We start from the raw sequence: 13680 nt of genomic DNA, 5'->3' as shown, positions 1-13680 counted from the left end.
TCCTTAGTTGTTTACTCGGGACTTTGCCTTTTTCTCATTTTCGAACACTTCTTTTTTTTTTTTAAATTGTCTAGTGATAACCATTTTCTCATTTAAGTAACTAAAACAAGAAACATTATTTTATTTAAGATTTCTTTTAGATTCTTATATAATTTTTACGATAAATATTATTTTTTTAATTCTTAAACTCTTTTTTCATATTATTTTTTTAAAATTCTTAAGTAATTCTTTTTATTTATTTTTATCAAAGAATTAATACAAAGTAACTTATCATCGAAAATAGTGATTAATCTTTTTTGAGATGATAAGTGATACAAAATAAATATTTTTCTTTTAACATAATTTATTTTATATCTAAAGTCAAACAAACTTTTATCATTGTATCAATTGATGTGTATTGGTTACACATTCCTTTTTTAATACACTCTTGTTTTTATCTTATTTGTCCAAATTTGTTAAAAAAAAACTACAAATTTAAAAGAAAAAAATTATTGAATATTTTTATAACTATGTTGATAGTATAAAGTATCACTTGAGAACCTAATTAATTATTAATCTTTTGTTAAAAATTTGACTAAACATTTTGAATAGTTATTTCAAATTAGGCATGAGAAAATTTTGTATTTTTTTAATAATTTCTAACTAATACAAGTGCGTTTAATTATAAGGAATGTATTAGAGAATGTATGTTTAACTATCAAATATTGATTTAAAAGGATGATACTTAAGTTAAAAAAAAAAGTTTCAAATCTTAAGGTATATTTGTGTTTGTAAGAGTTATTTGAATCTTTAACCCATGTTAAAACATGTCTAGAACCCAGCCACTTGATCCATGGGTGAGTTACTACTAAGTCTACTACCAAGCCCATGGTTTCTTCTTTACCATTTTTGTTTTTTTCTAGTTTATTGGGTTTCACTTTTTGGTTTTTGTTTACGAAATGATTAAGTAACACGTTTTGTTAAAATTATAAAATATCATTTCAGTTTTTTTAAGAATCATTTCAGTTGTTATAATTACCAAATCACAATTATTTTGGTCTGTTTATAAACATCATTTTAGCAGTTATAATTATTACATGACAATTATTTGGTTCTATTATTTGACCATTATTTATAAATAATTATTAAATAACAGATATAAATATCATTTGACTGTTTTTGTCAAAAAAAAAAATCCTTTGACTATTACTGCAATTCTTGAAATTACGAAAATAAGAACTAAAATGATTGTGTAATAACATCTTGGACCAATATTCTTGTAAGTATCGTCCCTTTAAATGCGTTCACCAGCTCCACTTGGATTGTGTTGATAATCTAAATAAATAAAAGATGTCTGAGATTTGATATTTGAATAATTAAAATGATTTTTTTTATAATTTTAGAACTAAATTTAAACAGAATACAGTGAAAGTGTAAAGTTTTTTTTTAAAATAATGTTATCCAATTATCAAGTGTCATATATACATGATATAATGGTTAATTTTTATAACAATTATTTTAAAAATCATATTTAAGATAAATTCTAATTGCTTTGACAATGTAAAAAATAAAAATATTTATTTATAGTATACTAAGATTAAACTATTTTAGAAATTAAAGTAATTTTCATAAATTTAAAGACTAAGTTAATTAGACTGAATTAATTTGAATCAAATAAACTAACTTTAAACCATTTAACAGAGATGAAATATAATAAGTAATATATATATATATATATATATATATATATATATATATATATATATATATATATATATAACACTATTATTTAATTACAAATTGTCATGTTAAAAATAATCATTAATTAGATATAAAAACTTTTATTACATTAATAATTCATGTTCATTAAACTCGATGAAATATGATATGTATCCGAATTAATTTTAACTCCATATTTTATGTCTAATATGTGTTATGATATATATTTTACAAAAGGACACCCAGAATGTGTTTATTTTGTATTTGCTCAACTTGTATTTAAAAAATAAAAAGTAATAATTAATTATTTTTTATTAACATTCTTTTGACCTTTCGATCAATCCAAAACCAGCAGTTGTATAAATAACCTTTTAAAATAACCTGTATTTTGCGTTATGGTAGTTTCATTTTCTCTCTCTCTTATCTTATTTTTGAAATTTGCTTTTCTACTGAGTTAGGGGCCCATGGTTTTCACATCATTCTTCCAACGTTTTCTGATTATTTTCAAAATCAATGATAATCCTAATAAAGAAAATAGCACGTGGATTTTGAAAAAACATATATATATATATATATATGATATTTTAATTTATTTAAAATATATATATTTTAATAATATTTTTCACTTAAGAGAAATAAAATAAAATTATTATGAACAACAAAGTTTTTCTTCTAAATAATATATATATAAATATATATATATATATATATATATATATATATATATATATATATATATATATATATATATATCATTTGAATTTGAATAAGTTAAGTGATTTTTTCTTATTTAGATTATCGGATAGCTTTTTTAATCATATACAATAGCTTATTTTTAGAAAAGGTTAAAATGTAACATTTTTTTCTTCATATTTTAGTTGAGACATTTTATTCGTATCTTTAAAACATATCTAAATTTAATTAAAATATTTTTGTCACTTTTAAAAATTTATAATTTTAATCACTTTGACTAGGAATCATAGCAAGGGTCTTGTCCCTCCCTCCCTTGGAACATGTTGTGTATATAAAAAAAATATGAATTAAATTAAAATAAAATACATATAAGAAAAATTATTTTTAAGTTGACATTTGTTTTATTTTATTTAGTAGTAGATCTTTTTTTAATTTCATCTATAAAATTAATAATAAATATTTTTAAACTTATTATTTATTAGAACTTAAATATTTAAATAATTATGATAAAAATTTGCCCCCCTTTTATACACTCCTGGGTCCTTTCTTGTCCGTGATTAATTTCATATATGTATTTCGTAAACATTAACTAAGACATGTATGTTTATCATCCGCATGATAATCTTTTTTTAAAATTATTAAATTATTAACAAGTTTAATTTATTAAAAAAATACACAATCAAGTATAAAATTGATTAAAAGGAACTAAAATTACTGATGTATTTAAAATATCTCAATTAAAAATTAGGGGCTAAAATTGAGATTTTTTTAAGATTGGAAGATAAAATATCTCAATTAAAAATAAGAGATCTAAATCACAAATTTTAAAAACTAAAAGGATGAAAATTAGGTTTTAGTCTACCACTAAATAGTTATCATGTTTTGGTGTTTAGATTCTGGAAGAATATGTAACTTATTGCAAATTTAATGAGATCTTTGCACTTAAATTCAAATGACTCTTATGTGAAATAAATAATGTCAGAAAATATAAATTAATTTTGGTAAGATAAAGCATTTCTGTTTTTTTTATTAAAAAAATATTAATAATTAATACATTTTACATTTTTGCTAAAGAAATAAATTTTATAGTAATTTATAACAAGCATGTATATGTCATGAATAATCAAATTATTAATTATACACTCAAAAATAAATAAAATTTTTATGACTTAATAATATTTTTAAAATATATAAAATGATCAAACAAAATAGACAAAGAAAAATTAAAATAAGGGATAAAATATACTTTTAGTCTTTTATGTTTTTGATTATATTTAATTTGATTTCTTATATTTTAAAAGTTGAATTTAATCCTTTATGTTAAAATAATCTTTTTACAACAATGATCATTTTGGACATGATTTTAATTTATTTATTTTTACTAATTTGAGACATGAATATTGTTTTCAAACAAAAATGGTCATAAAACATGATTAAAATCACCTGAAATGTTAATCAAACAAGCAACTAATTTTTTTTTAAAAATCTAATATCTTAAAATTTATTTTTCATATAATTTTCATCATAATTATAATTCTATTTGGTTCGAGCATATAATTTTTTTATGAGTGAATTTAATAAGACAAGTTTTACATTTTCAATCAGTAAAAAATAATTTAAAATTATGTCTAAAATTAAAAATGATCCTTGTTTTAGGAAGATTATTTTGACTCACTTTAAAAATGTAAAAGACTAAATTAAATTTTTTAAATTTAATGTATCAAAACTTAATATAATGAGAAAATAAAAGATTAAAAGTTTAATTTATCCTAAAATATGTTTTATTTTTCAAGTTCTTTAACATGTTGAATTGCTATTAGTGTAGCAATTCTTTAATCGTTAAGTTTTTACTGGATAAAAAATAAGATATATTATATATAAAATAATAACTTAAAAAGATATTTCCTAAAAAAACTTAAAAAGACATTACTAAGTAATTTACATTCATAAAAAAAAGACTTATAAGTAAATTGTATCACGTAGTTTGGTTGAAGTTCGTGTATCTTCTCATGTCATTAGCCAAATAAATAATTAAAAAACAAGAAAGTACATCTAACTCGAAAACAAAAGCATAACAACATATGCAATTAATATAGTTTAAATAACACTTCTTGTCAAAAACACAAAATAAAATCATGAAAAATATCTATTGATGTTCCAAAACTAGGCTGATTTTTTTCTTCTTACTCGTTTGGTGGTATAATAAACGTAAATTATGATGAAGAAAATTAATAATCATCCTCTAATTAAAAACATTTGTTAGATTTTGCCTGCATAATTTCTCAAACTTAAAAAAGCATATCTCATTCCCTCAAAAAAAAGAAGAAGCAAAATTCATATTGTTGAAGATAAAGAACTAATGATAAAAGTTCCGTTAGTTAATAGTAGTAAATAAGAAAAATACACTTACCTTCTTTAAGGTTTGTCAAAATGACAATCGCATTTTTTTCTCCAAAATCCTCACTCCACACTCCACCCCACTTTGCCTAACAATGTAAATCTTATTTTTAATATTCTAATGGAATATCCTTTTTAACTTCTGTTAAAACATGTTTTTATTTTAAAAATAAAACAAATAAAATAACTAACTTATTGACCATTGCACACAATATCATTGAGGAAATGCATCAAAAGACTTGAGAAGTGGTTCCTGTATTGTCTCCTTTATCATCTCTGCATATTTCCTTAACATACTATATGTTTTTCCATGGCTATCCTCTCTAAGTTCCCATTCTTTCTTCTTAGCTTGGTGACTTTTGGACACTTTAACATAGCCATTTTATTGGCTATCCATGTTAAAGTCGCCTCATAATTGTTATTATTTTTCACACACGTAGGATTCCCTTCATAAACCTTCTTTTCAAAGGTTACTCTAACATTTTGTTAAAGCATGCAAATACCACTCACACCCCTTGCCAGCACATATAACACTAATTCTATTTTTCTCATTTTTAATCTAACAATTTCAAATCCCTCTTGTATAACATAATCACTAAGCACCTCTCTAAATGCACTGACATTCTTTGGATTTACAATAGCTTATCCGAGTTTGCAGCAGCTTTGAAGATTAACAACTTTTAATAGATTATGGCTTGTAGAATGTAATTTTGTGATAGTTCATACATAAATTAAGACCTATACAATAATAAAAAAATATATCATGTCTAAAAAGCAACATAAAATAAAAGGTTAATTCAAGAACTATCGCATTATCAATACAGAATTTCACTCATCTATCAGGATTAAACATTATTATAACATCCAAGAAAGAATATAATATGAGAATCGTTTAAGTTACAAGACACAATTTTTTTTATTATTTGATGAATAATGGATAGTACAAGTAAAAAAAATATTTAATTCACTATTATATACTTTTTACTAATAATTATTTCAATACAATTTATATTATTTTTATTAGCAAAAATACAACATTATCCCGCCTAATATTTCTACTGTCATATTTGATATATTATAAATTTATCTTATTATGATGTGTATTAAGTTAAAATTAATATTCAAGTTAATGCACAGTTAGACAATCTAACTCTATCCCAATAATTTTATCTCGAGAATTCTCTCTTTAATTTTATACATCCTTAAAAAACAATTAACTTATGAGCTGCATTTATTTTTTGCCAATATTGTGAAATTTTAGTTTTTAGTCCGGCTCAGCCTAAACCCATATTGAGCTGGGTTGACTCACCAGATTTAGGCTCCACTTTGACACCTCTCCCAAACAATCTTTTTATAATCTTTTTATTATGAAATCAAAGCACTCTTCAAGATAGTTTCATACCATTTCCAACAACTTATGAGCAATAAAAGTCCTTTGAAAACCAAAACAGAAACACCAACAGACAGCACTAGATGCATCTTATTATATGACCGAACACATTTGAGATCACTGAAAAGACCCTCACCCTTAAGTCTAAGCCAGAAATCACTGATGCAAATCACCAGCCAACTCTAAACGAGGACCGTAATTACAGATACAGCATTATGATGTAGCCTTTAAGAAAAAACAGCATTATACTATAATTACAAATAAAAATTTCAAAACTAACAGCATAAAATAGAAGAACCATGAACCTATTTTTCTTTTAAATCAGAGGTTTCTAATCAAAACATTGAACTCAATAGCTACCTCTACAAAATACAGGAATAATAAGAATTGAGAACAATATATACACAAAAATATCAGAATCAATTTGTTAAAAATTTAGCTTCTACAGGCTGAGTTTAGACGAAAAAAGTAAATGAAATCTTGGTGGGTTATCGACGGGCAATGGATTATTTTCTCAAATTCATTATTGTAGCTAGATGTCTAGGATTGCTTCAATTCCAACCCCAGCTGATCATCCTTCTTAGTCCTTTTCTCTCTCTATAGCCCTCCTGTGTGTAGTATCAAAGCATCAATAAGTATGGGAGTAAAAAATCAGGTGAATGCTCATGTGCTGTCTGCTGTGTATGAATATGATCATGAGTCTCATGATTTGTGCCACATCCAAAATATGAGTGTGTGATGAGAAAGTTAATGCGTATATGTAAATGAGTGAAGGTGGATGCTAAAGGGTGTGAAAAATGGATTAGTACGCAAAATTCACAAGTGCTGCATTGACTACTGCAGTGCATTTGTTTCTCGGTGAATGAAGGTGAAACAGAATACAATGAGTGCTGCATTTTCAGAGGGTGAAAGAATGAAAAATGGTGGTTTAAAATGACTGATGAGAGTATCTCTGAGAATGAAAGTATCCACGAGAGAGAAATGGTAACTGTTTACCACTCCATGTAAATTTATGACGCGTGGATGAGGGAGGAACGATTAAGTGAGGAATAAGCATATAGGAGGAGGCAAATTCTAGAGAATGAAACTTTATTCTATTTATTGAAGAAGCGAAGCTTTTTTAATTTTTTTTATGGCATACAAAGAAAGATGTAAACAAGGTGCCTCATCACAATTTGGTACAAACCTGTCTTGTAGAGCATATTTCATTTGTTAATGTAAAAAATGCAATTATTAGAACCAGACGCAAACTAGGCTGATAAGACGTATATTCTTTTTTCATAGTTGTAATATATTAGCAGCTTACATTATTGTCTATATTAGAAGCAGATACATTGTAGCTTGGAAAACACAACCCTCCACTAGTATAGGTGCAAATCTTATTGCTATTTCACGGTTATAAAAGCACAGATATGCTTTGTACTTTCTAGAGCCTATAGCAGAAACACTGAGCCCCCAGCAGAGACAAAGGATATGTCCCATTACACAAAATACTAAAAAGGCCAACAAGGTGATGAAAAGTTATGCAATTATTTCAATCAACTCAAACTATCAATGCTTAAAACATCATATTAAAACTCAATGCTTAGGAAACAATAGACAGGACGTATATATAACATATGACAGTGGCATAACAATAAAGTGCAAAATCCCTCACCTGTAGAGTTATCAATTTGAGATTGATCAGTTTCACAAACTTGTCAATCTTCGTCATCAGAGCTGGCATCATCACTACTATAATCACTAGTATCACTTCCTCCAAGGTCCAGATTAACTGGCTGCACTTGAATAACTTCTGGTTGCTTGGGCTGAGGAATGTGAGGTTGTATTTGTTGCTCTGCAAATCTCGGTATTTGAAGCGAGTCCATGGGAGGCAACGGCACAGGATCCCCTGGTTTCCACCCAGGTGGGGGCAGTGGCAAATCAATAGGTAATTGCACAGGCATTCCCGGCTTCCAGCCAGGTGGCATCGGAGGTAACATCCCTTGAAATGCAGACAAATTCGGAACTGCATTAGTATCCACCTGTGGTGGAGGCTCAACAATAGCTTCAACAATTTTCTCCTTGGTTTCAACTTCTTTAGGCAATCCAACATCAAGGTCAGCAAAATTATACAACTGTGAAGCTCTCATTTGCTCTTCTTGTGGTGCAGGTGGCAGTGCGCCACGGAGAGGAGCTTGGCCAGCTCCGAATTCTGGTGGTGCAAAGGTGGTGTAACTTATCCGGTGGGCGTATGATAATATATCTGACAGCTTCAGCTGAGACGAGACAGTTGATGAAGTCATGGAATCATCATCTCCAAATTTCAGTCGCTTGGAGCGGCGGTAATCAGAGTAATCATCAACAAGGATGTCGAGGCAGCTCTCAGCATCTTTGAGTTTGTTGGCAAATGAAAGTAGTGTTGAATCTTGGGAGTGAATTTCGCAGTCAATCTTTTGCTTGGCATCTTGGAGGTCAAGAATTTCTTGGAGTTCAGCAACAGCTTCAAAGATTTGGGTTTGGAGAACAGTAAAAAGGGAGATGATTTCTTTGGCATTAGAAGAAGCGCAGAGTGGGGTAGACGAATGGGAAGAGAGGAAAGTTGGAAGGGATCCACGGAAGGCGGTGACCCAAAGGGACCGATTGGGGGAAACTTCAAAGAGCTTGGAAGCTAAGGAAGCCAGTTGGACAAGAAGTGCTTGGGCTCTGGGGAGGGGTGGGAGGAGAGACAAGAGAGCTGAAGAAGGGGTTGAAGAGTTGCGGTCTTGAGTATGTGTTGGAGGGAGCTTTGGAGGGGTAGGGTTTGGAATTGATGGGGAGTTAGGATTTGCAAGGCCTAGCCTAGCAGGGGACAGAACTATTTGGTGTTGAAGCATTTTTGTGGTTCTAGAAAACACAATAGGTAATAGATTGGAATGAAGGGAAGAAGAAAGGAGAACTAAGTTAGGAGGTTGAAGGGTATTTGAACTTCAAGGCGCAAAGAGCATTTTCTCCGTTCACCGAATCACCGTGGTATAAAAGACATCACTCTCACTGCAAAGGTGCAAGCAAGAGACTATAGCCTCACAGTTACAGGGTTTTAGATGCTGAGCTTTGCCTCAATGTTCCATAGCAGAATCAAAGCACCATGTAGCTTTCTCGTTTTGTCTCTGCACCTGCAATGAAAACATCCTGATCTTAACTGAAAGGCTGAAACAGTTGTTTAAGCAAGTTACAAATTGTAGCATGATAATGCAAGACGATCACAAAAACAAGTAAAACTGTAGCATATTGAACTGCTAAGAGTCATAGAATCACAAATCTACGAATGTGAAATGCTGTAGAATTGACAAAATCACAATTCAAAAACACTATCAAAACATATTGCTGACAAAGCTTACTAGGTAATCAAACAGATGAATGACTGAGAATGAAGCACAAAGCTGAAAAGCATCATAAAAAAATTTGAGTTTCTCAACCTGGATCCAAAATCCTTCCTGTCACTGTCGACGATAATGGCAACGTCGCCTACGACACCATCGTTAGGCAAAACGAGAACAGGTGATGGGTGGTGTCGGCAACTCCCTCTGCTCCGCAAAGTTGGGAAAGGGTGGGTCGATGATGAGTGGCAGTGCGGTGCGGATGATGGGTTTGGTGTGAAGTAATGTTAGTTAATGTTAGTCTGTTATCTATTCATTTTTCCATCCACCACTCTCTCACAACAAGTCAAGACCTGAAATAACAAATATTTTCTTTTCTTAATTTTGAAAGTCTTTGCGTGAATAACATAATTAAAAAGTAATTTTTTAATAATAATTGACAACATTTTTATGTGTTTTCCACAACGTTTTTATGTGTTTTCCCATTAAATGTTACTAAAAGCTGTAACCGCAGTTGTGTAAACTTGATCACTTAGAGATAAACAACTAATAAAAAGGTTAGATTTTAGAGTTTAACGAGAGAGACAAATATTCAAATTGAGCACAAACGAAATCAACTTGAATTCTTGAAGGCAATCAATAACTTGTTATATATATGCAGTAAAATAAAAAAGCTTGTTATAAACATAATACAGTGAATCATGGCAAAGATGGGATTGATGTCCTCTACAATATAAAAAACTGTAAAGCAACTTGCGCATATACAAAGTGTTCAACTATATAATCAAAGAAAAATCATAAATATATATAATGGGCAGGTGTAGACAACTTAACTCTCATTTCAAAACAACTTAAACCAGCACCATAACTCTTGAGGTAGAATCCTTACTCCTTAGGGAAATCAAGGAAGCTCTTTTAAGTCCTTTGGGCTCAAGCTACTACACAACTTTCACCCAGTCGGTGAAAATTAAATAATCATATTCCAGGTCAGTAACAAGGAGGTTGGTCAGAAAGAGCTGTTGGTCAGAAAGAGCTGCAGTGGAATTCTTATGAAACATTGGATGAACAGCTGAAGCAGGACTGGTTGATGAGTGTAGAACCAAGGAAACAAATCGCAAGGACACCATGTAGCAAAAGAGCATCCAAGTACCATAAACAAAGAAGGAAAAGAGCACCCAAATACATTGATTTATGGTTTTCCTGCCATGGACACTAAAGAAGCTAAAAAATAAGTCTGCCATTGTTGTTACCTATCTAAAGTGGATGTTGATATGTATCTGTTTGTTCCATCCTTGCTGCGGAATTTGACTTGCAGTCTTACATGTGTTGAAACAACTTGTTACACCAAATGTGGTAGATAAGTTTTGTCAAAATAGTGTACCATAATAAATAAAGTTTTGTCAAAGTATTCCTGTTAAGAACCTCAAAGCAGATTTCACAAAACAACCAATAAAAAAAAAGCTTCAAGAATTTCACAAATGAGCATGCAGATCAATTGGACCTCTAAATAAAATTGACAAGAACAAATTAGACTCTCAATATAATGTCAACAAAAGGAGAGTCAGAAACCTAAGAATATAATAAATTAAAATCAAAATCAATGGATAATACAAATTCTGCAAGACTGTAACAAAAGAAAATTTCACAAGACTATAACAGTAGTATTGGGAAAACCCCCACTGAAGCCACTACATAAGCAACCCACTTCAGAAAAAGAAGAGAGATTTACCAATTTGGAGTTTAGGGTTTAGAAATTGGGTTTGAGATGATTTTAAGAATTGAGATTTTACCAATTTGGAGTCTACAATTTCTCGTTTTCGATTCGGCCTTCGTGAAATCAGATCAAATTCGTGCCTTCAATGGTTGTAGCTGTCAAATAGAAATAATCTCAGTAGTTAGAGCAACTAGTGATTTAGAGGGATAAATTAGATAAATAGGGGTAACAGAGTATAAAGAACTATTCAGAAAATTAGATTTGTCAAGAAAGGGAAACCCTTTGTGAAGGGGAACCCTTAGTAGATAGTTTTTTTCCCTTGTTCTGTCCAATTTTTTTTCCATAAATAAAATCCTTCTTTTCTTTTCTCTATGTTCTACTCTGGATTCCTAACAATTATCTAAGATGTAGATGAATCACTCTTCTTAACTGGCTATGGTTCCATAAGAAATTTTAACAAAGTGTGGTAAGTAACGTACAAGACTAATCTTTGATTTTGAAAGGACACATTGGACTTGGAGTATATTAACAAAGGATAATATCAAGGAATTTGTTAAATCACAAAAAAAATAAGCCAAATTAGGAATTCAAAATTTTAAAAGTCACTTTACAAAATTCCATGCCTCTGTACCTCGAATTTCCAAGACCTTCCTAAATTTACTTCGCCTCTACAAGAATCAACAACAAACAGATCAGTTTCCTCGTCAAAATCTAAAACACACAGAGAGGGAAGATAAAGTGATAAATAAAAGAACCTTCTTCGCAGGTGTATCTACGACTCTCTGTAAGAATCAACAGTTTTCCCTACTTAGGGTTCAAGACTTCAACCCCTCGTGGAGGCCACCAGTGCACGACGAGCGGTGCACGGTTTGTGGTGGCGCGTTCAGACGATGCCAACAAACATGAGCAGAAACACCAGAGACTTCTATTCTGGTAAAAGCCCTACGAGATTGTCATCTTCGAGGCCGTGCTGGTTCCAATTATGGCAACAAACACGAGCAGGAACACCAGAGAGATCTATGAACAGATCTGTCACCTCTAAAGCTCCATCAAGAAGATTTGTTGCCTCTAGATCTCTCTTGCAGTGTTTGGGGAGGAAGCTGAGGGGCTTGGAGAATGAGAAGAGGAGGATGATGGAAGAGCTGAAGTGATTTCGGATTCAGATCTTCTTTTCAAGTTCAATGAATTACCACCGCGTTTTTCTCTTGCGACGGGTTTTGAAAAACCGGTGCTAAATTCACTAGTAACCACATCAGCCCAAAAACCGATGTTGTATTTCGAGTTTTAAATCGGTTTCAATTTAACCGATGTCAATTTCTAGCTATTAACTTTAGCAGTGCCACCGGTTCAGCATCGGTTTTTAAGAACCGATATTGTTAAGCGTTGTGAAAAGTATATTTTGTAACAGTGCAAAAACCTTTTATTACTAGGCACCTCCTTTCATCTTTAGCTTCGTCTCATAGTCTTCTTTTTTATTTTTTTTGGTGAAATACATCAACGAGAGGACCAAAAACCTCTCGGGAAATGAAACTAGTTTATACAAGGAGAGGAACAAAACAGCAGCTACATGAGCTCTGAGAGCACCATAAAATGAAACTAGGAGCAACATTCAATGAACCTCACTGGGTTGTATAATATTGAAGTTGTCCCCTACTGTTCTAAAACAGAATGTGCCCTTATAAATTTTAACCTACCTCAATGGTTTAAGTATATTCTGCTCTTAATAAATTGATTCTTACTTGTCCATCTTTTTTTATTATTAAAATTTATATTTTTTTTACCAGTGCAGTGTACGGTATGAATGGATGATTTGATTTTTTTTTATTTCTTATTTAACTATAAAAATGATCATAAATATCTGCAAAAGAATATAATAATTTTTACTTCATTTTTTTTTGTTTTTTTATCTGTCTGATACTATAATTTTATGTTAAATGTATTTATTTTTATTTAACAACCGAGCAATTGAACAATATTTATTTAAAAATAATAAGAAAATATAGTAAGTGTAATATTTCACTTGTACATAAACATACATATTAAAATCGAACTGCTTATTTGACCTTTGTTATTATTCACTAAATGTAATTATTCATAAGTGTGAAAATAGGTATAAATAATTGTTAAAGAGTGTGACAAAATTTACTTGAATTTTAATTTTTATCCAATTAACACCTAAATTTTATCTTAAATGTGATTGTCTTTATTTAATGAAAATGAACTATTAAAAAAAAGCTTACTAAGAACATGTTTGAAATAAGCAAAACCACCACATAACTAATATATAAAACATATTATTTAACCCATGTTATTTATCTAATGTGATTTGTCAAAAGTGTGAAAATAAACATATAGGAAATTATCAAAGAGTGTGACAAATATTACTTTTTTTTTTTTATCCGGCGACGTTATAATTTTATCTAGAACTTAAACTAAATGATCATAATATA

The 13680-nt window shown here is 29.8% G+C and overlaps 1 protein-coding gene across 11 annotated transcripts; it reads right to left on the bottom strand.

The window, feature by feature from the left end:
- Positions 1-6467: 6467 nt before the first annotated feature.
- Positions 6468-12445, bottom strand: LOC114382183 (mediator of RNA polymerase II transcription subunit 4-like). 11 transcript variants are annotated; one of them, XM_028341431.1, is made up of 7 exons: positions 11986-12445; positions 11862-11898; positions 11307-11385; positions 10767-10851; positions 9616-10596; positions 7836-9312; positions 6468-6786 (listed from the first exon to the last, which is right to left on the bottom strand). In XM_028341431.1, exon 6 carries the CDS (start codon positions 9031-9033, stop codon positions 7879-7881), a length of 1155 nt encoding a protein of 384 aa, XP_028197232.1. In that variant the 5' UTR covers positions 9034-9312; positions 9616-10596; positions 10767-10851; positions 11307-11385; positions 11862-11898; positions 11986-12445; the 3' UTR covers positions 6468-6786; positions 7836-7878. The 11 variants fall into 11 exon arrangements, with proteins under 11 accessions (XP_028197232.1, XP_028197235.1, XP_028197230.1 ...); XM_028341434.1 differs by having other exon boundaries at positions 9616-9869; XM_028341429.1 differs by having other exon boundaries at positions 9616-9869; positions 10351-11385.
- Positions 12446-13680: the final 1235 nt, after the last annotated feature.

Source organism: Glycine soja, chromosome 13 (genome assembly GCF_004193775.1).
Source record: "Glycine soja cultivar W05 chromosome 13, ASM419377v2, whole genome shotgun sequence".
NCBI lineage: Eukaryota > Viridiplantae > Streptophyta > Magnoliopsida > Fabales > Fabaceae > Glycine > Glycine soja.
This window is presented reverse-complemented; position numbering and strand designations above follow the sequence as displayed.